This window comes from Notolabrus celidotus, chromosome 21 (genome assembly GCF_009762535.1).
Source record: "Notolabrus celidotus isolate fNotCel1 chromosome 21, fNotCel1.pri, whole genome shotgun sequence".
NCBI lineage: Eukaryota > Metazoa > Chordata > Actinopteri > Labriformes > Labridae > Notolabrus > Notolabrus celidotus.
In genome coordinates this window covers 10,706,710-10,731,643 of record NC_048292.1, presented here as the reverse complement: position 1 = coordinate 10,731,643, position 24,934 = coordinate 10,706,710, and the positions used below count along the sequence as shown (strand labels likewise).

The 24,934-nt window shown below is 41.4% G+C and overlaps 2 protein-coding genes and 1 long non-coding RNA gene across 7 annotated transcripts in view; 1 reads left to right on the top strand and 2 right to left on the bottom strand.

Annotated features, from left to right (window-relative positions):
• strip2 (striatin interacting protein 2) overlaps positions 1 to 24,934 on the top strand; it is a 56,246-nt gene that overhangs the window by 27,330 nt on the left and 3,982 nt on the right. For all 5 annotated transcript variants that reach the window (XM_034673821.1, XM_034673820.1, XM_034673822.1 and 2 more), the window contains 11 exons: positions 3,828 to 4,060; positions 5,038 to 5,103; positions 5,185 to 5,248; positions 7,827 to 7,898; positions 8,023 to 8,097; positions 17,512 to 17,609; positions 18,290 to 18,416; positions 21,218 to 21,318; positions 21,723 to 21,789; positions 21,906 to 22,010; positions 22,501 to 22,705. In XM_034673821.1, coding sequence (XP_034529712.1) covers positions 3,828 to 4,060; positions 5,038 to 5,103; positions 5,185 to 5,248; positions 7,827 to 7,898; positions 8,023 to 8,097; positions 17,512 to 17,609; positions 18,290 to 18,416; positions 21,218 to 21,318; positions 21,723 to 21,789; positions 21,906 to 22,010; positions 22,501 to 22,705 — 1,213 coding nt within the window. The remainder of the gene's footprint in view (positions 1 to 3,827; positions 4,061 to 5,037; positions 5,104 to 5,184; positions 5,249 to 7,826; positions 7,899 to 8,022; positions 8,098 to 17,511; positions 17,610 to 18,289; positions 18,417 to 21,217; positions 21,319 to 21,722; positions 21,790 to 21,905; positions 22,011 to 22,500; positions 22,706 to 24,934) is intronic.
• On the bottom strand, positions 9,127 to 17,049 carry LOC117805176. The gene is made up of 2 exons (XM_034673819.1): positions 10,636 to 17,049; positions 9,127 to 10,542 (listed from the first exon to the last, which is right to left on the bottom strand). Exons 1-2 carry the CDS (start codon positions 16,032 to 16,034, stop codon positions 9,804 to 9,806), a joined length of 6,138 nt encoding a protein of 2,045 aa, XP_034529710.1. The 5' UTR covers positions 16,035 to 17,049; the 3' UTR covers positions 9,127 to 9,803.
• Positions 21,701 to 22,691, bottom strand: LOC117805179. The gene is made up of 2 exons (XR_004629359.1): positions 22,481 to 22,691; positions 21,701 to 22,347 (listed from the first exon to the last, which is right to left on the bottom strand). It is a non-coding gene; the product is annotated as an uncharacterized LOC117805179 (long non-coding RNA).

The following is a 24,934-nucleotide window of genomic DNA, read 5'->3' as shown; positions in this document are numbered from 1 at the left end:
TTTATTCTTTCTTATGACTTTTAATCGAACATTTTCTCCACTTCCCTTAACACTTTCATCTTCATCTTCCATCCTTTGTTCCCTTCCACCTTATATTTCTGTCTTTTTCTTGTTTTATCCCCCTGCTTCTCTACTCCTCTTTCCCCCTTTGTCCATCTTTTTCTTCCCCTACTTCAGACTTGCCATTCACTAACACCTCATGTCTCTACCCTCTCTCACCCTGTCACTTTTTCTCCTCTCTCCTCCTCCTTCTCCTCCTCTTCCCACTGTTCAGTAGGGGGGGGGGCTTGAGAGACAGGGCTGACTTGCTGGCTGTTGTCATTGGCACTGGAGCGGTCACTATCCACAGTCCCATAAAGACAGTCACTTCAGGCATCGACTGTAGTAGCATCCCCCTGTAGTTTTCATCACATTGCTGCCAGGTTTGGCCTTAAAAAATCACCCTGCACTGTAGACTCTGGACTAGGGGTCAATATCCTTAAAATGCATTCATTGAGGAGGTGAATTGAGATCTTGCTGAAAAATGTTTTGTCATATGTAGGGTTTGGGTTTCAGTTGATCTCTCTCTTAAATGGATGGCATTGAAAGTAGTTGTCCCCTAACCCTGATAGTAAAACACTAGCTTTATCTCCCACACAGCAGCGAATGGCTTCTTCATAGAGAATGGCTCTTAACACAGTTTCACCTCTTTTTCCCTCCCTCCCTCTCCCACCATACACTCACTATACTCCTCACTTAGTCCAGCATTAAAAGTAGCCTTGGCGCACCATACATTGACTGCACTAGCTCAACTAATGTTCTGACTCATGCCTGATGCTTGCACTACTGCTACAGTCATTCATCAGAGAACTTGTTTGAAGTAAAATACTGTGCTTGTTGATGTGTGAATGTGTGTTCTGCACTTGAATTGATTTTTTTAAAAAGTGGATAAAGAAAAAAATGTGACTGGACCTTGCTTGCAAATTTTGATATCTTTGTTAGTACAGATGTGTGGTAAGTTAAATCAGTGGTCTTGCTTGTGGTTGCCGTGGAAAGCTGTCCTTTCTGTGCCTTTTTGAGAAAATGCCATGTTAATGTTGTTTCCCTTCCAGGGTTTGGTCGTGTCATGCTTGTAAATGTAACAGGAGTTTTATACAACTAGTGGTGGAGAAAGTACACAGCTTCAGTACTTAAGTTAAAGTATAGATCATCCTGGTCAAATATTACTCCAATACAAGTGAAAGTTGCTCTGTCAAAGTATTACTTGAGTTAAAGAACTGAAGTACTTGCTCTTAAAAATATTGAAGTATTCAAAGTACTTTTAAAAATATCTCAAAACGCTGTATTTTCAAAATGCATAATTGCAGTCAAGAATACATAAAAGTACATTCGGTTACATCATTTTTATTTAGAAAACATTACTTGAAATCTCTAAAAACTATAGGCTACCATGGAATAAAAATAGAAACTAAGTTACTCCAAGCACAGACAACTTAGTTTGAAATGTTCATCTGGAATGAAACAAACGTTACGTAGCTCAACACGCTTTCTCAGGTTGGACAGTGAATTTTTGTATGTTTGGGCAGAGTGGGAAACAGAGAGAACATTTCAAATGATACGTATCATTCTTCATTTCAAAAACCTCTAACACGGGCTGAAGATATGGCCAGGGGTGCTATGGGGTAGAATTATAGCCATCATTACCACCTTTAAATTAACTGAATGAAATTTGTGTACAATAATTGTCTTCTGAATGTAGTGGAGTAAAAGTAATAAGTGTCCCCCACAAAATAATACTAAAGTAAAGTACAAATACTCAAAAACTGTAAGTACAGTACTCAAGTAAATTTACTTTGTTACTGTCCATTACTGTATACAACACAAAAGAACAGAACAAAAAGAACAGGGGTACATACTTGTATGCTAACTATTAGGCTAAAGCTAAAGTATGTTAGCTTAATTTTTCACAAAAGAATGAAAACTGAGAGAAACAAGTAGCTTGATGTGTTCAGTGCAGCACTTGGCTAAAACAACAGCCGTTATGGGTTTTTCTCTCTATGGATTCAAAATTAAACATATTATTTAGTTAGCTTAGACAGCTTAATGTTAGTTAGCTTGAGACAAGTTGGTCTTTTTATTTTTAGCTGTAGTCAGGATAGCTGTACTCCATGCCAGGGGAAGCTAACTCTCCACTAGCTGTAGGCTCATATAGGTTTATATCTAACTGAGATAAATTAAAAGGGTTCAAATTTGTACCAGTGTTAATTTCATTAACAAAATTATGATGATAAATGTTCTTCAACGACTAATTTTTTCATGACGAAAACAAACTCAAGTGGATCACTGATAATAAAAACTCTGCCGAACATGTTCTCTTTCATAGTATTCATTTAGATGTCTGTTTTCGATTTTAACACTTGGTATAACCCTGTTATTAATATCTGAGCGACTACATTATTACTGCAAAAATCAAAGACTAAAATGTTTTGAATTTCCACCGACTAAAACTAAACCAAAATGTTTTGAGTTTTCGTCGACTAAAACTAGACTAAAACTATTGTAGTGGCTATTTGACTTGGGCAACTTACAAAACTTAAACCTCAAATCAAAAATCGGCCACGGGACATGAGGAGAGTGGATCTTATACAGTGTCCAAAAAAGTGGCAATGTCCAGCCAAGTATTCAGTCTTTTGGGGGTTTATTGTATAACAAAAAAAGCTTCTCTCAAACAAAAGGTAGCGTCTCTTTCAAATCTCCCAGTAAAAAACCATTCACCATCCCCTGTGTCCGCCCCTCCTATCTTACCTACCCATATATATAGACGTCACCCGGTGCAAAACTATAAAAGTGAGTAACAAAATATACTAATACCCCTTTGACATTAAAGTTAATTACCTTAAATTAAAAAACAATAAATAAATCAATTGATTAAAGTAAAAATAATCAAATATCCGAAAGAATGTAAATTGCTCCAACAACTATAAAGGGCTGAAAAGACTAAAATGTGACTAAAACTAACAGGCATTTTTGTCTAAAGACTAAGACTAAATCTAAAATAGCCGCCAAAATTAACACTGATTTGTACCAGCTCATTGCAAAACAGGGAAGAAGCAATTCATCAGTCCACAGGCTGTGTTTTCAATGTGACCAATATCTAATGAAAATAACTCTTGTAAGCAGCTATCAGCCTTTTTGCTCTATCAACAAGAAACACTCCTGTTAGCTGTGGCCTGATTTATTGTGTGCGCACCTCCATTATTTCTGCAATGGCATTCAGCGATACATCAAATGCTGCTGTGTAATGGAAAATAATAAACAATCATGCATGTTAGATGTTGACACTAGTGTTTTGGATGAACCTTATATTTTGCAAATAAATACACTTTAACTTTTTTGTAGTTCTGAAGAATCAAGGTAATGACATTTAACATAAGTTAGAGGTAATGTTTACTCAGGTAGGTTTAATGACTTTTTCACATGTCTGAACCTTACAGTTTACAATCTCTGTCTACTTATTGTCGTTGAGCAAGCAAAATATTCAAAATCAGGAAAAATATTGTACTGTACATTCCATATATCAGAACAAATTCCCTAAACTTTGTAAGTATTTTTAAAAAGTCTTGGGATGTTCATGAAATAATCCATGATTTATTTTGGCTGTTGAGTCCTCAGGTGATATTTATGCAATTAGTTTGAGTCATTTCTTAGTTTTGCATCCTTGCCACTGGAATGTTGTGCTTCCTAAAAATGGTATGGTGTCGGCACTGGAGTATATTTATAGGGCATGTAACACTTGACATAAGCAGTCCACCTCAGTGCAGTTGACAGCGTGTCCTCTGTCTACTCAGCCCCTGGTAAAGCAGGACAGCCTGGACACCTACAACGAGCGGGACCCTTTCAAGAACGACGATGCCCGGGATGAGGAGGAGGACCCCGAGGACACAGACAGTGGCATCGAGGGGGAGGTGGACCCCTTGGACCGCGATGTCATCATCCAGCCACCACCTCCTCCGCCTCCCCTCAGACCACCCACAGAAAGGGTTAACTTCCCCAAGGGCCTCCCATGGGCCCCTAAAGTCAGGTTAGTTGCAGTCTTTATTCCTGCACTCCATTAATTACCTAAATAAGCATATTTACACTGTAAAACACACTTGACAAAAACTGTAGACGTTTTACAGTGTCAATAATTAAAAGAAGTTATAACTTTGTCCAAAGTTGAATAAAAGACACCTTTAATCAGCTGGATTCTGCCTTATTTTGGGTTAAATGACTGACTATAATTATGCATATTCAGTCCTAAAAATCAGGAGAGACACTTTTGTGTAGATAACTTAAACTGATACACATTACTTTAGCTGTTTAAAATGGTGCCTGCTGAATTTTAGATTCACTTGAAAGCCCTTAGCTGTTCCTCCACAGAATAAAACCTCCATATGATGGTTGGCAACTTGCCATTTTGACCACGAAGGTAGAGAAAACTTCCCACCCACAGCCTGGACTTAACACTATTTGGCAAGCAGCGACTGTTAGCTTTCCACCCTGATTCTGTGCCACCACTTGCAAACTTAGGACGAAATTAAAAAAACTCCCTCTCCGTTTTCTCTCCTCATTATTATCTCCCAATAAGCTCTCCATCTGTGTATCCCAGAATGTATCATGTGTGTCCTCCCAGGGTGCTGCTGCCTCTGCTTTGGAGCCATGAATAATGCATCTGAGGGAGGACATAAACACTTCATAGCCGTGCATTTGTCACACAGAAAGCCCGTCCTTCATTTACTGACTCCATCATTAATTGAGTTCGCATTAGAGTGCTGCAACACACAGGGCTGATAAAGTGTCGATCAGTAGGAGGCTGTGAACTCTTCACACAGTGTGACTGATGAGGTTTAAGAGAGCTAATGCAGTGCTCCTGTGCTTGTTTGTGTGGGTGTGCACACACATGCAAGTGCCTCCTCTTAAAATGTCTGCTTAATAGCTTGTTGATATGCAGAACAACTACAGCAGGTGTTCTCCAATGAATCAGATATCTGACTGAAGTCTATCTGTGTGTGTGTACAGGGAGAAAGACATCGAGCACTTCCTGGAGACGAGTAGAAACAAGTTCATCGGTTTTACTCTGGGAAAGTAAGTATTAAATCTGACACAGTGTAATAACATCACACTTTGTCCAATATCAGTGTGATGTGACTCTTTATTGTTTTATAGTGACATAGAGACTCTTGTGGGCTTGCCAAGACCCATCCATGAGAGCGTCAAGACTCTTAAACAGGTGAGTGGGGACATCTCCTTCTCTCAAGAACTCTCAATCAGACCATTTTCATTTTCACATTGTAAATTCAGAAAGCAGAACATGAGGAAAACAGTCTCATTGGCTGAATTTATCAAGGTTTCTCTATTCACTTAAATCCAAATGGCCTGCTTCTGCTTCATAATGGGGACCCTGGAGGATTAACTGTAATCATATCAACGCACAGAGAGAAGTATGACAGTTTTTTTATGATGGGAAAACCAAGAAAGAGATGAAACCAGCTCTGCTGTTGTTGCCTGGATTGCAGGGCAGGATGTTGCTCCACTTTTCCCTATAAGACACTAACATAGAGGCAGCAATGTTCACCTTTTTAGAATGCTAATGGAAACTAACATTTTTGCCACAGTGTCAACAGGCAGAGGTGAAATGTGCCAGACTTTTTTGTAACAGATTGATCTGATATTACGTGTGTGATAAAGTTGTTCGCTTTTGCTGTTGAGGATTTTTTGCTGTTGTTATGGGGTTTTGACCATAGACTGTATAAAATATGGACTTAGGATCCGTGACGTCACCCATCTGTTTCTGAAGAGCTGTTTGAGGCCAATCGTCTGCAGCAGCCATATTGCTTCTGTCGAGCCAGTGTGACGTAAAGAGGCGGGCTTTGAGCCTCCTAACCAACAGCTACAGTGTTCCTGCAGTCAGCTGTGCCTCTCATTGGAAGACTTGTAATCTCAATATCTTCGAAATTTCAGTGTTAGAAAAAAATTCATCCCCACACAGTGTGTGCCGATCGAGAAATGAGCTATCCAGACTACACTCGTCTTTTGTACCAGGCTGTAAACATGTTCATTTCTGCTGTAAAGATCGGCTTTTTCCCATTCATGTGTATGTGACTTCTGGTACTTCCGGAGCCAGCCTCAAGCGGATCCTCGAAGAACTGCAGCTTTTAACACTTCCGCATTGGACTCATATTTTTAGACCGGAGGTTGCTGCTTGGTTTTGACCAATCAAATTCAAGTATTATTATTATTATTGTTATTATTTTTATTATTAACTATGTTTTGGGGCATTTTTTACTTTATTGGATTGGAAAGCTGGAGAGAGAAACAGGAAATGTAGGGAGTGGAGAGTGGGGTAAGACATGCAGCAAATGGTAGAGGCTGGGAGTTGAACCTGCCACTGTAAAAACGTATGATGTTATCTCAACTTAAAATGATAAGTGAACTAGTTGCATAAATTATTTTCTAACCACTCTTGCTGTTTAGTTGTGCTAACATAAAGATATAAGTTCAGGGTACCAAACTAATTTGCCCTGCTGACTAATAAAGAGTTTTCCCAACATATAAGATCAAGTTGTAATAAAAAAAATGAAGTTTTCTTGACAATAGGCAAAGTTTGTCAGGAAAACTTCATATTCTTATATGTTAGGAATACTCTATATTAGTCAGCAGGGCAAACCAGTTGTTTACCCTGAACTTATATCTTTATGTTACTACAACTAAACAGCAAGAGTGGTTAGAACTCAAAATAATTAATGCAACCAGTTCACTTATCATTTTAAGTTGAGAGAACTTATACGTTTTTACAGTGCGTTACAGTTTTATTTATTTGCTTTATTTTTATTTTTATTTTTCTGTAAAGCGATTTTGAATACCATGCAAAGAGCTATACAAATCAGCTCAATTATTATTATTATTATTGTTGTTGTTGTTGTTGTAGTTGTTTTTGTTATTATTATTATTATTATTATTATTATTATTATTATTATTATTATTATTATTATTATTATTATTATAGGTCAAAGGAGAGGCCCCTTTTAAACACCCTTTTCCAACTTCTTTCCCTAGTTCTTTAAAACTCATATTTTAAAGCATCTGATCGAGACAATGAAGGTGTTCAACAAAATGAATAAAGTCAGGTGTGAAGCTTTTTTTGAGCAGAAGTTTTGCTATAGCCTTTGAGACTTTGTGGATCATAAGAAAGTATGTGTCTTCCTTACTACGCCTCTCTAGGATATGCCAAGGTCGAGGGGTTTAAATGTTTTACAGTAACTGTTTTTTGAGATGTTTGTCCCCACCTCCTTCCAGCAAGTCTAAAAAAGAGCAGGAAACACATGTGTCATCTGCTGTGGTTTCTCCATATCCCCTCTAACGGCACAGCTCAGCAGCAGGTTGTTTGAACTTCTGTTTAGAAATGCTGAAGAGGTGATTCATGTATATTTTTAACAGAAGAGTCTCCAGGTTAAAGGGCTTGGTGCTGGACAACTTAGTTTCCAAGGCATTCAGCCACATTCCTTCACCTCTTTCAGATGCTTTTTCCACAGTCCACATTTCGACATGTCCTTCTTCTTTCACTTCTTATTTTGAGTTCATTTGCTCCAGAGTGTTTTCTAATCAATACTCCCTCACTGCCGCCTGACGGTGACCGCCCACTGAAGAATCCATAGCACCTCTTTGAACTAACTGTGAAGTGTAGTTACACTCAGGAATATCCTGCTGCGTGACAGTTAGAATCTCTAATTCACACTTCTGCTAACACCTTTATGTAAATATAGATTTAATAATATGTGTTATATTATTTTCTTCCCTTATTGCTACAGCACAAATATGTGTCCATTGCTGAAGTCCAGGTCAGAAAGGAGGATGAGCTGCAACAGTGTCCAATGACTCTGGTCAGTAGTATCACAATAAAAGCTTTTTTAAACATTATTCTCCACATTTAAAAAAATCATGGTACAAGCAAGGCCAGGGTATTTCTTTCTGTGTCTTACTTTCTGTGTTTGTCATGTTATGTAGGGAGAGGAGGACATTGAGGAGACACCAACAGAGATGCTTTACCTGGGCATGCTTCCGAACCTCTCCCAGTATGTGGTGAGTGGCTCGTAGATGATACTCGCTTTCTCCCTTTATATACTATACCAGGGGTTTCCAAACTTTTCAGCCCGCGACCCCCCCTGTTCCTCAAAGTGATTTAATGTGGCTCCATTTAGCTGGTCTGCAGAAAATTAGCCTACCTATATGAGCATGTGGCTGTGTTTCCTGTGCCGTTATGAATTAACCTGCTGCTACTTATGCTTTTGATAATTAACTGTTCACTAACTCTAAACTTTGGAGTCATCTGGCAAAAAAGAAAGGCAGAAAACTCATTACATTTTCTATTGTCAAGGTTTTATTTCAAGTTTAGCTTCTATTTTTGTCAATATTTTTTACTATAATGGGTCAAATGTACTATTTTAAGATAACTTAAAAAAAAAACATTCTGGAAGACATCTCATGTGGCCCATTTGTGTCTCGCAACCCCCACTTCGGGAACCCCTGTACTATACAATCACCCTCTTTTGTTTTTACCTTGATTCACACTAGGGATGTACATTTTAAGTATTTTCCGTGATCGATTTTTGGAAATGTTAACGATCAATTATTGATTAATCAATAATATATAAATATTCTTATGTGAAAAAGAAGGCCAAATACATTTTTCCACCAAAACTATATTTTTTACATCAACAAATGCATATAACTGACGGTATTGAATATGGGTACATGTTTAACATGATGATTATCAACGATCAGGCTCATTAACATATTCTCTGCGGACATAGTCTTATAATGTGAAGGCTCAAAATACTAACAGAAAGTACTGCAGACTCACAGTGTCCAGTTTTCTGCCTGGAAATAAACGTGTATTCGGTCAGGTGTCAGCCTGAAGCGCAACCGGGTCATAATCAGTCAAGCTGCAGAAAAGCCCAGACGGCTCTGATGTCGCTGATATGCAAACATAGCGTATTAGCAATTCCCACCAGTCTGTTGACTTCTTATCCAAAGGTGGGGAAATGTCCTGTTTAAACTTGTCAACCTTTGTGTCGTTGTTGGCAGCAGTTGCGTATTGATCCTTGTTGCGGCTGACTGACGATTTATCCAAACCAAAACCGACACGCCGCGGAAGGCTAAGCACGGGAGTTTACCTGTGACGCGCACTCACAGAAACACACATCCACTTCTAATGCTCGTTAATGCTCTTTATTTCTAACGATGCGCAACTTGAACAGATGCTTCATATAATACAAGACAAAGTACAGAAACGGCAAAACTAATGTGGTGTTAAGCGTAGCGGTCAACAGAAAGTGTCACTCCCGACTCACCCTTCCTCGTTAACAAACCAACAGACTACAGGTGCGTGGAATTACTTGTAACCACCGCGCCCACACCCACAGTGACGTACCCACCACTCAAGTGCCAGCAGAGTGCACACACCCCCCTCACATCAATATACAGCACTTACCAACACGTCACATATAAAACACACACATATGGCTCCTACATTCCGGCCCCTAATTATGCTAAAACACTAATTACACAACAACTAACCTGTAGGAGACAGAAACTGCAACAAAATCAATCAGTTAACAACATTACATTCAAATACAAATCCATCGAGTCCAAAAAACCCCCAAAGACTCTAGCTGGAAGTTTTAGCTGAAGTTCATTACCATGTCCATTTGCGAATGTCCAAGTCAAAAAAAAAAAAAAACAATAAAGTCCATGTCTGCAAAAAGCTCAAGAGTCAATTCAGATCTTCATGGCTCCTCTGCTTCTTGAAGAAGGCACACCTTAGTGATGGGCCTGTCCAGGCAGCTGGTCTTCGTCTTAACACGAATCTGTCTCACCAGTCCTCTCTTATCAGGAACAGCTTGCACCACTCTTCCAGTGAGCCACGAGTTACGAGGCGCAGACTCATCCACAATGACAACAAGATCTCCAGGGACGAAGTTCCGTCTGGTGCTCTGCCACTTCTGTCGCTCCTGAAGTTGAGGCAAGTACTCCTTGACCCACCGCTTCCAGAACAAATCAGCTATGTACTGCACTTGTCTCCAACGACGACGGGCATACACATCCGCCCTCTGGAACACTCCTGGCGGCAATGATGGTTTAGACTTAAGAAGGAGAACGTGGTTAGGGGTCAACGCTTCTAAGTCATTGGGATCGGTGGAGGCCTTGGTTATTGGGCGGCTATTAATAATAGCCTCAGCTTCACAAAGGATTGTATGGAGACCTTCCTCATCAAGATTTTGCGCTCTCAAAGTAGAGTTCAACACCTTCCTTACAGACCTTATCAACCGTTCCCACACTCCGCCGTGATGGGACCCAAGAGGGGGATTAAAGACCCACTTGATTCCCTTCTGTAGAAGCACGTCATTGATCTGGGCATGATTCCATTTTCCTATTGCCTCCCTGAGCTCTCGCTCGGCTCCAACAAAGTTTGTGCCGTTGTCAGAACGCAGCTCCAACACCTGTCCTCTCCTTGCCACGAAGCGCCTGAGGGCGTTGACAAAGGAATCTGTGTCTAGTGACGACGCTACTTCAAGATGCACTGCTCTTAACGCCAAGCACGTAAAGATAACCCCATACCTCTTTACTGTGATCCTTCCTCTTCTGACCTCAAAAGGTCCGAAGTAATCTACTCCAGCTCGAGTGAATGGAGGCTCATCAGGAGACACTCTGTCGTGGGGAAGATCTGCCATTCGTTGACGTCCCGGTGCAGCATGCAACCTACGGCAAACAACACACTTTGACAGAGTCTTCCTTATAGCAGTACTGGCACCTGGGATCCAGTATCTTTGGCGCAGCTTTGACAGCATATGGTTACGTCCACCATGCCCTGTGGCTTGATGTATATGACGGAGAACAAGATCGGAAATGTGAAGGTCCTTGGCCAATATAGCAGGATGTTTGGCCTCATCCGGCATAGCTGCTCTACTAAGCCTACCCCCAACTCTCAGAATGCCTCCTTCAAGTATGGGATCAAGCTTGTAGAGATTACTGGTTCTTTTCACACTTTCCCCCTTCTGCAGAATGGATCTCTCTTCTGTGAACCTCTTTTCTTGGCAAAAGCGAACAATTGCAATCTCTGCATTGTGAAACTCTTCGACTGAAAGATTACCTTTTGCAGCCTGAGCCTTGACCATCTGCATCTTCTCATTTAGCCTTTCTTCAAGCTGCCTTTCACTCAAGCCAGACTGAGCGTAAGCTGCTCTCAACTGCTTCCTCCTTTGACTAAGAGCCAAAAGCAATGACTTAAACCTAAGGAGCCAACAAACCATCCTCTTCAACTTAATCCAAGAGGAGAAATAACATATGAAACGCATAACCAAGCCCGTCTGCTCATCAGCTTGGATTGCATTCACAGACACAACTGTCTTAACCTCAGGATCTTCTGGAGAGAGCTTCCCAGAGACATCAGGGTTTTCAGGCCAATCACTTTCAGGCTCGACAAGAAACTTGGGCCCTAACACCCAAGCGTCAGCCTTCAAGAAGGATCCCACTTTAGCCCCTCTGGAAGCCAGATCTGCAGGATTACTCAATGTATTCACGTACCTCCATTGCGATGGACTGGACAGTGTGAGTATTTCTGACACCCGATTTGCAACAAAGGTTTTGAATCTCACAGTTTCGTTCCTGATGTACTTCAACACGGAAGTACTGTCAGTCCAAAAAACGGAATTTTGCAGAGGCAACTGCAACTCCTTCCTCCACAGCTTATCCATCCTGCCCGCAACCACTGCTGCTGTCAATTCCAGACGAGGAATAGTGACGGATTTCAATGGAGCTATGCGGGCCTTTCCCATCACAAATGCACAGTGGACTTGCCCCTTGATGTTACGCTGTAACAGGTAGGTCACTGTTCCATACCCATCCTCGCTAGCATCCGCGAAATGGTGTAGCTGGGCAGAAGAGACTTCTCCAAAGCCAAGAGGTTTCAAGCACCTTTCAACCCTGAAATTCTCAAGCTGATGGAGTTCCTTGAGCCAGGCTATCCATTCTTGGGCCACCATGACTGGCAAGGGATCATCCCAACCAAGCTGACTTCTGCACAACCTCTGAAGGATTCTCTTTGCAGAAAGTACAACAGGTGCCAGGAATCCCAAAGGGTCGTAGATGGAGCTGATGACCGACAAAATCCCTCTCCTTGTCAGAGGCCTGTCCCTGAGTGTGATCTTAAACTTAAAGACATCTTCCTGGACACACCATTGCACCCCCAAGGCTCTTTCCATGGGCAAGATATCACTGTCCAAGTCAAGATCCTTAACTTCAATAGATCTTTCCTCTCGAGGAACGGCAGCAAGCACAGTGCGCCTATTGCTAACCCATTTGGTTAGCTGGAAGCCTCCTTTAGCACAGATAGCACAGAGATCTTGATAAAGCAATACTGCCTCCTCTTCAGAACCAACAGATACGAGGCAATCGTCCACATAAAAATTATGCAGAATGGTGTCAATGACCTTAGGACTGAACTGACCTCGGTTATCTTCTGCACACTTTCTTAAGGCAAAACTTGCACAACTTGGAGATGACGTGGCTCCAAAGAGATGTGCAACCATTCTATGATCCACAAGGTCCTGATTGTGGTCTCCATTTGGCCACCAAAGAAACCTTAACAGGTCCAAGTCTGAGCTTGCTACTCTGACCTGATGAAACATAGCTGCTATGTCAGCCATAAGTACAACAGGCTCCTTTCGAAACCTGCCAATGACGCCAACCAGGGAGCTAGTAAGGTCTGGGCCTTGAAGAAGCTGGGAATTTAATGATGTTCCTTGGAATGTAGCAGCACAATCGAAAACAACCCTCATCTTCTTCTTCTGAGGATGGTACACCCCATGGTGTGGTATGTACCACACCCTCCCATCACAACGACCCATATCCTCAGTTGGTACCCTTTCAGCGTAACCCTTAGAAATTATGTCGTCCATGAAGTTGGTATAATCACCATGCAAAGCACTGTCCTTTTTGAACCTCCTTTTGAGACTCAGTGCTCGCTGCTCGGCCACCTTCCTATTATTAGGCATTTTCAGGTCACCTTGCTTCAAAGGCAAGCCAATGCTATAATGGCCATCAACCAACCTAGCTGACTCTGAAACGGACTCCATGAAGTGTCGGTCTTCCCTAGACAGCCCGAGTTGTTCGTCCTGAGCACATTCAGGGAAGTCTGTCTTTGTCTGCTGCTCCCAGAGCTCATCAAGCTTTGCAACAGAAATCCTGTTAACAGTGACATCATACTCCACACAGTTATCAGTGATGCACTCTCCTCTAAGAGGACCATTCACAGTCCAACCCAACATCGTTTTAACCGCATACGGACCACCATTCACGCTGCGAACAACCTCCCATGGCTCAAGGGCCCTGGGAACGTTGGTTCCAATAAGTAGGTCCACGCCTGAGTCAATCTCTGCTATCTTTAAATGCTCTAGGTGTGGCCATCTTACAAGATCTTCCTGTCTGGGAATGTTACCTTGATGGACAGGCATACATTTTTGTGTGAACATCCCAGGTAGCTCAATGAAAGAGTCTGCGCCAAACCCAGCTACCTCTAGGTCTGCCACAATATTACTGCCAACTACTTTCTCTTGACCCATGGTTCTAAGGAGAATGTCTGTTTTCCTACCTGTAATATTCAACCTGTTCATTAGTCCTTCAGTGCAGAATGACGCTGAGCTCCCAGGATCCAGAAAGGCATAGGTAACAAGTGTTTCTTGCCCTTTCTTTGACTTAACTTGCACTGGCAGTATAGAGAGAGTACAATCATGCTCACCGGCCCCAGTAAGCCCACTAGACTGCACTGAAATCAAAGCACTTCCACCCGTGGCTCCTGCTCCCCCCCTTACTTGCACTGAACCATCTTCACCTTCTTTGCGGTGGATGTGCAACATGGTGGGATGCTTCAGATTGCATACCTTACATGAAAGGCGCTTCCTGCAATCCTTACTTCTGTGCCCAATGCACAAACAGCCAAAACACAACCCATTTTCTTTCAAGAAGGACATCTTCTCACTATGCATCTTCTTCTCCAATAGAAGGCATAGATCCAGGGTGTGTCCAGCTCCACAAAACAGGCAAACCTTTACCACGGGTGTATCGATTCTTCTCTTCGTCCCAGCTTCAACCTTCTCATCCACACTAGTAACAGTAGTGGCAAAGCTACTTCCCTTTGGCTTAAAAGAAGGTTGGGATTTAAAATGTCTAACATCCTTTCTTACTGCCGCTGGAAAATCACTAAGGTCTCCAAAGATCGGGTCATTTGCAATTTTCACTTGCCTTTCAATAAACCCAGCAATGTCCCGAAAGTTGGCTCTTCGATGGAACCTTTCCTGTATATCACAGACGACATCTCTCCAACGATCCCTGAGCTTATAAGGCAATTTCTTTGTTACTGTCTGCATATTAGTAGGAGCATCCAACTCATGTGTGGACTCAGCTCCTTCCATAGCATTACAGCATGCCCGCAACAAGAAGCTATATGCCTGCAAAGCTTTCACATCCTCAGATTTTACCACCGGCCATGTGAAAACTTTCTCCATGTAGGCAGAAGCAATTTTCAATGGATCGCCAAAATGTTCCTGGAGCAAAGATTTAGCCTTGACATATCCACTCTCATGAGGCATATGCTGACAGCTTCTAACCATCTCCCTAGGCTGCCCTCTGGTGTACTGCTCAAGGAAGTATAAGCAATCTCTTGCACTGTGGGTCTTTTGCTCAATACTATGTTCAAAGGCCCTGATGAAAGCCTGATACTGCAAAGGATCCCCATCAAAAAACTGAATGTCACGTCTTGGAAGAAGAGAGAGAGATTGCTGCTCCACCAGTAAGGATGTTATCTCATTTTGCCTCTCCAAGACTGATATTAAGCGTCCCTGATCAGTGCTACTTCTCATCACAGGTGCAGAGAGATCTTGTTCTACATAGGGTCCAGTATTAAAGCTCTGTGTACCACTTTTCTTCATCTTTGAATCTAGTCCTGGCAGCTGGTATGACAATGTGGCTTGAGGTTGCAGTTCCACATTTCTTACCTTGGGTCTTACATCCACCAAATGTTGTCCAAGCTGGCCACCTACAGAGGTATACAGAGATGCCTGGCCTGCAACCACAGGCACAAAGATCTCAGCATCAACATTCAATGCTTGAACCCTACCCTTTTCCCTTTCCAGGTACGAGCTCATTCCATCCACTCTACTACGCACAGCACTGGAAACACGTGAAGTGTTGGAGGCTTTCAACACATTCAATTTAGCTGCAGATGCAGCTATTTCCATCTCCAAATCAAGCTTCTCTTTCCTTTTCCTGAGCTGCTCCTCTTGCTCTTCCAAAACATGCTTATCCTTTAACAACCTTTGGCGAGCCATAAGTGCAGCCATATCTGCCTCAGCCTTAATACATGCAGATGAAGTAGACGAAACACTGGATCTTCCGACTGAACTTCTTTTGTTCGATTCTCTGCTTGCAACATTAGAGATGCTGTCACTAGGCCTAATATCATCCTCAACATGATTGGAAACAAACAACTCTTCATTATTTTGTGCATCTTGCAACTCAACACCAGGCAGCAGTGACTGAGGGAGTGTAGAAATATCTGTATTCCTCAGGGTTAGGATTTGGGCATCAGAAAGCCATTCCTTCACCTCATCCACAAACCTATGATGGTGTCCATGCACGCTGGAAAACCACACATTTTGTTTTTCTTGTTCTTCCTGAGGAAGCAATGGAATTACAGAATCATGGAGCTTACCTGCATCATCAAACAGCACATGCAAATTTTCAAGCTGAGACTGAATGTTTGTAGCATTATCTTTATTTTGCATTAGACCTTTAATTTCCTTTGAAACACCTTTAATTTGATTTACTTTTACTTTTCGCTCCTTTTGAAGACTTTCAATTTTATTCGCAAATGCTTTGGCAGTGAGTTTACTTTGTCTCTTATCCTCCTTTTTTTGACCCACATCAGAAGAGGGATTTGATCTGCCTGACTCCATTTTCATTCACAAATTATCAAAAACCATGCAAAATACGTTCATAACTATAGTCAGTTGACCTTTAAGAATAAGATGCATATACTACAACAAGCTTCACAAAAAACACTCAATTAACAGGTAGACCAAATATTCCCCTCTAAACTGCCTACAGAAAACTAGACTAACCAACTCACCCTAGTCTTCTGTGGCTCAAGCGGTGGGTATTTATGTACCTGTATACCGATGGTCCCGAATCAGACAAGCTGTCTTAAAACGAGAACCACGGCGGTACTCCCGAGACAATTTGCTCCACCCGCCGATGACACGAAAATAACAAACGGCTGAAAAACAAAAAACAATACAACCACCTTACGTGGCTATATCGCTTATGCCTACCAGGGGAATAGTTTGATTCACCAAAGGAACCTGTTGAGTGTGTGTAGCAGTACCTTAATTCCAGCGGTGATGATGAATGAACGTAGTAGTAGGCAGGGCGTAAATGAATCAGAGGAGACCAGCGATGAATGAACTGTTACTCACCCGCGTAACAGCGAGCGCTCCAGGAGTCCATAAACGAAACATCTTCCACGTATCAACACTTCGATAACTTTTCTGTTGACTAATGTTGCGGCTGACTGACGATTTATCCAAACCAAAACCGACACGCCGCGGAAGGCTAAGCACGGGAGTTTACCTGTGACGCGCACTCACAGAAACACACATCCACTTCTAATGCTCGTTAATGCTCTTTATTTCTAACGATGCGCAACTTGAACAGATGCTTCATATAATACAAGACAAAGTACAGAAACGGCAAAACTAATGTGGTGTTAAGCGTAGCGGTCAACAGAAAGTGTCACTCCCGACTCACCCTTCCTCGTTAACAAACCAACAGACTACAGGTGCGTGGAATTACTTGTAACCACCGCGCCCACACCCACAGTGACGTACCCACCACTCAAGTGCCAGCAGAGTGCACACACCCCCCTCACATCAATATACAGCACTTACCAACACGTCACATATAAAACACACACATATGGCTCCTACAATCCTCTTTAAAAAGTGCTTGTGGAGACCGGTTACTCAGCTGCAGCCGCCAGCTGAGCGTCTCCGCTGTGCTCAACACCTTTAACAGCTGATTCACATCCAAACATGCTTTAAACTTAAAACACCTCCCTGATAGATGAATGTTACATGAGACCACATGTTGTCCATTCCACGTGATGGAAAATTGAAAACAAAAAATGCGTGTTTCGAGTAATGTCTGAACAATCAGTTAATCGATAATCCATTAATTGTGTGCATCCCTGATTCACACTATCCTTCCATGAAATGTGATTTCCTTTAGCTTTCGAGATAGCCTTTAAAAACACTAAAAGTCTAGAGTTTTGTTTATAATTTGTCTCCCTACATGAACAAGTCACATTTTACCTCCTACACATCATAATACAGACCCCACACTGGCCCTGTGTGTAACATTTTGTATTATTTCCCGTGTCAGATTGCTCTCCTGAAGCTGCTTCTGGCTGCAGCTCCAACCTCCAAGGCCAAAACAGACTCCATTAACATCTTGGCTGACGTGCTGCCTGAGGAGATGCCGTAAGTAGCTTCTTGTGGAACAATGCTGCAGGTTGAATATTAAGTTGTTTTTTTTTCCAGTGGAGCGTCTTTTTCTGCAGACATGTTGAAGCACATTTAGATCAAGCAGTTGAAAAATATACCACAGCTCACATCTGTTCTTTGTTTAGCTGTTATCCGTTTTTCACAGGATGCAAAATTACCTTCTTGCAGCATCTTCTTCATCCTGTATTTGTACTCTGGGATAATTAAACACAATTTATGCATGGTCATATTTTGTTCATCAGCAAGAAAAGTCTCCTTTGCCTGTCATTTCTGTGCTGATAAAATACTGTTTGAAAGACACTACTCTTTGAAGTCTGTCGTACGGCCTAGTTTTTGACTATCTGACACATCAGAGAGCTGAAAGACACTTTCCCTGTGGAGAACAGAGCAAAAACCATTCAACTGAAAACATCCACAACCCCGTCTGACGTTTCTTTTCCTGAAATCTGTATTTATTCAGTGTGTTTTGAAGCTGCACACACAGTGAAAACTTGAATGCATCATCAGAGTGATAAGAATATTTGTTTTTAAAACGAGAGTGAACAGTCTGTCTCTTCGTGATTATGGTTTTCTTTTACAGACAAAGCTGTGTATATTTTAGAGACTTGAAGGCCTCACAGTGTGTGTGTGTTTGTATGTGTGTGTGTTTCTTCCAGTATCACAGTCCTTCAGAGTATGAAGCTGGGGATTGACGTGAACCGTCACAAGGAAATCATCGTCAAGGCCATCTCTGCTTTACTGCTGCTTCTGCTGAAACACTTCAAACTCAACCACATTTATCAGGTCTCACACTTACACACACACTTACACAAAAACACACACCTCTACTCCTCCCTCAAACAGTCATCTTGCATTACCATCCCTCTCTCCTCTAACATTATCCTCCTCTTTCTCCATCTTGCTGTCTCCCCTGCACACACACACATACTAATAACTGTGCACCTCCCCCCCATTCTACCTCTATAACCCTCCACCTGATTATCCGGTCAACCATTCCATTACTTTCCTCCTTTTATCCTCCTCCCAACCCCCACTGTTGGACCTCCATCGCTCCCAACACCTTACAACCTCCTCACACACTCATGGGTTTGTGTTGAGTACAATACAGACAGAGAACACATGGAAGGAAAGCATGTGGACTTCAACCTCTATTTTTTTTGAATGGGGTTTGGTTCTATTTCAAGTGCTTGTTGTATTTAATCCTCTGTGCTTCATATCCTGTAGTTAGTATTGCAGTTCCTTCACATTCTTAACTGCACCGTAGAGTCATAGTGGTAGCACCCTCTGCTGACACAAGAGAAGATTACATGTAGCTGCATTAAGATGTCAAATCTAAAAGTGTCGTACTTTATTCAAAGCCAATAACAACTTCTGAATCTGAATCAACTTTATTGTCATTGTACAAGTACAATGAAATTTTGTCTGACTTCTCTCCGTTTCAATACAATACAATAACAAAAAATAGAAGACATAAATATATACACATATATATCTATAGAAAAATGTGCAAATATAAAAAGGTACAAATATAAATATAAAATTGCCAGAACAGTGCAAACAGTGCAAATAAAAGTTGTGAAGCAGAGGGAAATTGAACATTAGTGCAATACTGAGGATGAGGTAGTAGCAGTTTGAGTCTGTCTTTATGTGCCTTTATGTGCACCCCCACACTGTACTGTGTGTGGGTGTTTCACAGTCTGAAATGTGTGGGCTGTGTGTGTGTTAGGGGGGACAGGGGGGAGAGGTGTGATGGAGGCCACAGCTCTAGGATAGAAGCTTATTCCTCAACCTATTTGTGCTGGACCTTTAATGTTCTGAACCGCTTCCTAGATGGTAGCAGTTCAAAAAGGGAGTTGCCGGGGTGTGTGTTGTCCGATACAATGTGTTGGGCCTCAGTCTTCTGGCATAGAGCATGTCGAGGTTGGGAAGCTCCAGCCCGATGATGTCACCACTGGTTTTAAGAATGGGTTCATTAAAAACACCCTTTCTATATAATCAAAGAATCCTGACATGTTGAATAAGAGCAAAGTATAGAACATTTTAAATATCTCTTGTCAATGAATACAGACATATGACCATGATAGATCCAGCAGCAGATTTGGGTCTGTTTTTAATCTGAGTAAAGCTTCTTGCATGAGATGAAGGATTTGCAGAGAAATCCCACCAGTTCTTGACCTTTTCCCCAAATGTCAAAATTCATCAATGATGCGGGATTATCAACTACAGGATTATTTTTTCGTCCTCTATTCTTTCTTCAGATTTTGATTTTTCACATCATCACAATCTTTTTTTTTTTCAATGATATTTTTATTGGGGTTTTTTCAAATTAAAATAAACATACAAACAAACAAGAATATAAACAGGGCAGCTCATACATTTTACAAAAGGACACACTACTAGGAAATAAAAGATACACAAAACAGGTTATACATCTTACACATGTTACAGGTGGACTGAGAAGATGAAAACGCAAGTCAGTCGGTTAGGCACCCCTCATTCTCATTTGCAGACAGGACAGTCCCATTACGGTTATATATTCAGGGTAAGGTGCAGTCATTGATCCTATGTGTCCTGGTTGACAGTGTCACTTCTGTTAAGGAATCCCACAGTTAATGTGTTAGCTAGGTTGGGATCAATATACTGTAGATACAGATCCCAAACCTTGTAAAAGGTATCAGTTGTTGAGTGCAGAATACATGTAAGAAACTCCATGGGCATACACTGCATGATCATTTTGTGCCAGTTTTTCTTCGTTGGAGGCTTCTCCTTAATCCAGGATAACAGAATGTTTTTCCTTGCAGCATATGCTAAAAGGTTAAACAGTCGTTTGTGATGTCTATTGACAAGCTTCCTGTCAGAAAGGCCAAGAATAAGACAAACAGGGTCTGGCTCAACCTCTACACCAAATATTATACTCAGTTGCTCTACTATACCCGACCAGTATCGTTCTATTTTGGAACAAGACCACATACAGTGAGTATAGTCTCCTATCTCAACTTTACATTTAAGGCAGAGAGGAGATAAAGTGGCATTCATTTTGTGACGGAGGCTGGGTGAAATTTGCAGTCCATGTATAATTTCTCAGCTGTATTGACCCCGCCCTGTTGCATACAGAAATTCTTTTAGCATTTTCAAATATTTCCCACCAGTCCTCATCTGCAATTTCCACTCCAAGATCTGCTTCCCACATCCGTTTGGCGGCCAGGCTAATAACAGTTGCAGTAGATCTTAATATGCCAAAGCAAAAGCCAATCAGACGTCTTCTAAGGCCAAGTGAGAGTGCTCTCTCGATTTGAGAGGTTTCTGTATTAACTGTTAATGTTATACGCTTTAGTATGAAGTCTCTCACCTGCAGAAAGCTGAAGAAAGTGAGGCCTGTGAAATCATCATCATCATCAACATCACAATCTATCAGTCTTAATCTTTTACACTCTCTGCTCTCTTTAAAAAGTAAACTATGGCTGCAGAAGAAGAATCTTAGCTCAAACAGAAATGGTGTTTTTGTTTCATTTTTAGTTGTTGCTCTTCTCCAGACTGTCAGGCTTTCTAACTATTCCACACTGCTGCTTTCTCTTTTCCCGCAGTTTGAGATTGTCTCCCAGCACCTGGTGTTTGCCAACTGTATCCCACTCATCCTCAAGTTCTTCAATCAGAACATCATGTCTTATATCAGTGCCAAAAACAGGTAGGATCCTCTACTTTACTCCCACAAAAAGCAAAAAAACACATTGTTTTTCACATTTCTAACAAAGGACAGGTTTAGTGTGGTGCAGCAGACACAGAAGATTGTTAACATTGCGCCTCCTGTTTCAGTATGTAGCATTGTTTGTTGGCCTGCTTGTTCAGGTAACCACATATCATGAGCATGACTGTATGAGTGTACATCAGTAGGCATCCAGGAGGTTGCACAGATGGCGTCACAGCAGTAGTGTTGCCACAGGAGGTTCAGGTGTGAGGGAAATGGGGTGACATGAGGTGAAAGAATTGTCTGTCGTAGCCCAGGTGCAGTACTTTTCTGCAGTACTGTAGAAAAGTAGACTAAACTTTATAACTCATGAACACACGTCTGTTTTTGTGTTTTTATTGCAGCATATGTGTGCTGGACTTTCCTCACTGTGTGGTCCATGAGATGCCTGAGCTCACCGCAGAGAGCCTGGTGAGTGAAAACACTGTCGGCCAGACATCTGATTGATCCTCTGTGGATGAAATTCAGCTTGGCAGGTAGTTTTTCAACGTATGACGAGGGCCTCTGTTATTTGTTTCTATCTTTAGGAAGCAGGAGACAGCAATCAGTTCTGTTGGAGAAACCTGTTCTCTTGTATCAATCTGCTGAGAATATTGAACAAGCTGACCAAGTGGAAACACTCCAGGACAATGGTGAGTAATTGTGTACTGCTGCAAAAGCCTCGTACTGAAGCTCTTGATCCTGCTCATCGTAAAGTATCTTTGAGAATAATGTAACGTTTGTGTTATTCAAAGTGGTACAACTTGTCATGCAATCTGCCTTTCATACATCAAGTTAACTATGCATTTATATGAAAAATGTAAGCCTCTAATACTTGATATTTGACTGAATGTCTCAGTAAACTGGAGACAACTCATCATCTGCATGTCCACATCTGTATCTGAGTTCAGCGTTCCAGCAGGGCAGTGATCCCTTGCATGCGTAGTTAGAGATAGACATAAGATGTCTCATTATCATCTGTATAAGTCCCTTAACACAGAAAAACAAAGCCATGTTAATTTTATCAGATGTTATGCAAAAAAAAAGTCACATTCATGGGCATTCTACTTGCAGCAAGCCCATGGTAGACCCTAGTATGCTCCCAACATGCTGCTGTAGTTACCTCTATTCCCTCTCTTTCAGATGCTTGTGGTGTTTAAGTCTGCTCCCATCCTGAAGAGAGCTCTGAAGGTGAAGCAGGCCATGATGCAGCTCTACGTCCTGAAGCTGCTTAAGATCCAGACAAAGTACCTGGGCCGCCAGTGGAGGAAGAGCAACATGAAGACCATGTCGGCCATCTACCAGAAGGTCCGCCACAGGCTGAATGATGACTGGGCCTACGGAAACGGTAAACTGGATTATTGGGAGCCAGATTGATTAACTGTTCACCTTAAGCTCAGCTGTGCTGGTTGCAAATTTAATACACACTAGAATCAATTTAGTGCTGGTCTAGCAGCAGTTTTCTGTAACTGATTGAGATGATTCAGCTCTAGTTTTGATGTGGTATGAAAATTTTTTGTGATGAGGAATTGTATTTTAAATTGCAGCATATATTTTTTTAATGTCTTTTCTTTGACATGAGCTACCTTTTACCAGGCACAGAAGTTTTTGTACTTCAAACCGCTGTTATTCCAGTAAGACCAAAGCAGCTAAAGTTAAATGAATGAGTTATTGTGATAAAAGGAGGGTGTTGTATCATCAAACAAGTAACAAGTGCAGCTTTCTAGTCAAAATCTTTTTATTGATATTCAAACAAGGTATACATGAAGCACAGTGCTGATCAGTTACTGATATTAGAGGATGTTATATCACTGCCAGTCAAAAGTTTTAGAACACCACAATTTTTCAAGTTATTTATTAAAAAATGATGTAGTTCAATGTCTTCTTGTGCCCTGCAATGAAAACATCAAACAAATAAACAATTTAATTTCAAAAATAAATCATGGAATCCCTTCATAAACCAAAATGTAGTCTAAACTTTTGACTTATCGAAGTAGCCACCGTTGAATTTTGATTCATCCGTCCATAACACCTTCTTCCAGTCTTCAGTAGTCCACTGATGGTGTCAGGGCCCAGGCAAGCTTCTTTTTCTTATTCTGATGTCTTAGCAATGGCTTTCTTGCTGCAACTCAACCGGTCAAACCTACAGCTCGAAGCCTTCCCTTTACAGTGAAGGGAACTGTACTCACTGACACCTTGACTTTCTTTGCAATTTCTCTGGGTATGGTACCACAGTGTGTTCCAACACTACTTTTATGCTGACAGAGGGGGTTGTAAGTAATCAAGGAAAGTTGGGACACCTGTAAGAATTGGTAGCTACAACTTCCAAGGCTTGAATGACCTCAATTGCTGCAGAACAGCAACCCATTTCTTGTTCCCTGAAAAAAGCTTTTTTGTATAATTCTGAAATGTACATTATTTTTTCAGTTTTAGGTAATCTTACTGGGGGTTTTTTAACCTCTGGCAGTTCACCACTTACCTTTGTACCATTTCAAGCTATTCAATGGACTTGAACTGCTTGGATTTCAATAAAAAAGTGGAAAAATTGGGGTGTTCTAAAACTTTTGACCGGTAGTGTAAATAAACCCCCAAACGCAGTTAGCAGTCACATCTAAATGGGAAAGGTGAGAGACTTGTGCAAAGGGAAAAAAAAGAACCATTAACTGCGCATGGTTAGTAGGTGAAGCATGGACCTACAACAACAGCCTGTGTTTCTGTTTTGCGTTTTATGTTAAAGAATATCAAGGTAAACAAAAAGCAAAACAAAAACATGAACAAAAAAAAACAATTCCTACCCTGTCACTGCCAGTGATAACATGAAATACTTTCCACAGTCCCATTACAGACCTAGTTGTACATCTGGAAGAGAGAGATGATGAAGCTGCATCTGATTCGTGGTTTTAAAGGTTGTGTACAGAGTTCAGAAAGAGTCCCCAAATTTCAATACACTGTGCATTTGAATGTTGGAGTAACAGTCTTATTTTCTCTAGCTTTAAGCAAGCCATAATATCTGCCAACCATTGTGCATACAAGCGCAGCTTTAAAGAAAGTTAAAGACTGGATTTGGTTAACAATCTTTGGCACTCAGACAACACACTGGTCCCTCGTTTGTCATTTCTTGGATCCACAACTAAGTTTGGCCTCTCACATTTTCAAAAGGAAGCAGTCATAGAGACAGTTTGTGCCATCAGTCCTCATTTGCCCTCACACAGAGCTTATTAATAGAACAGAGACTGCAGTGTGAAGAATATGATCACCCCAGGCTCTGTGAGCATGACATTTCACATTAACCATTTCTGATTGTTTCATTAAATTGGATGTGTTCACGGGTGTGTTTATACATCAGTCTGTAAGATGACTGTGTGCTGTGAAACACAGCTCTCCAACAGCCAATTGGGAACAGTCTAGAGTGTGTTACCATAGCAACAGCAAAAGGGGGGACTGTTCAGGGTCACGGTCCCTTGCGGGAGAGCAAGTGATCTGTCACCATAAGTGTTTGAGAGAAAAGAGAAAGTGGAGGAATGGAAGGGAGAAGAAGTACACGCACAGTTATGGATTCATTTCGATTATTTTATGC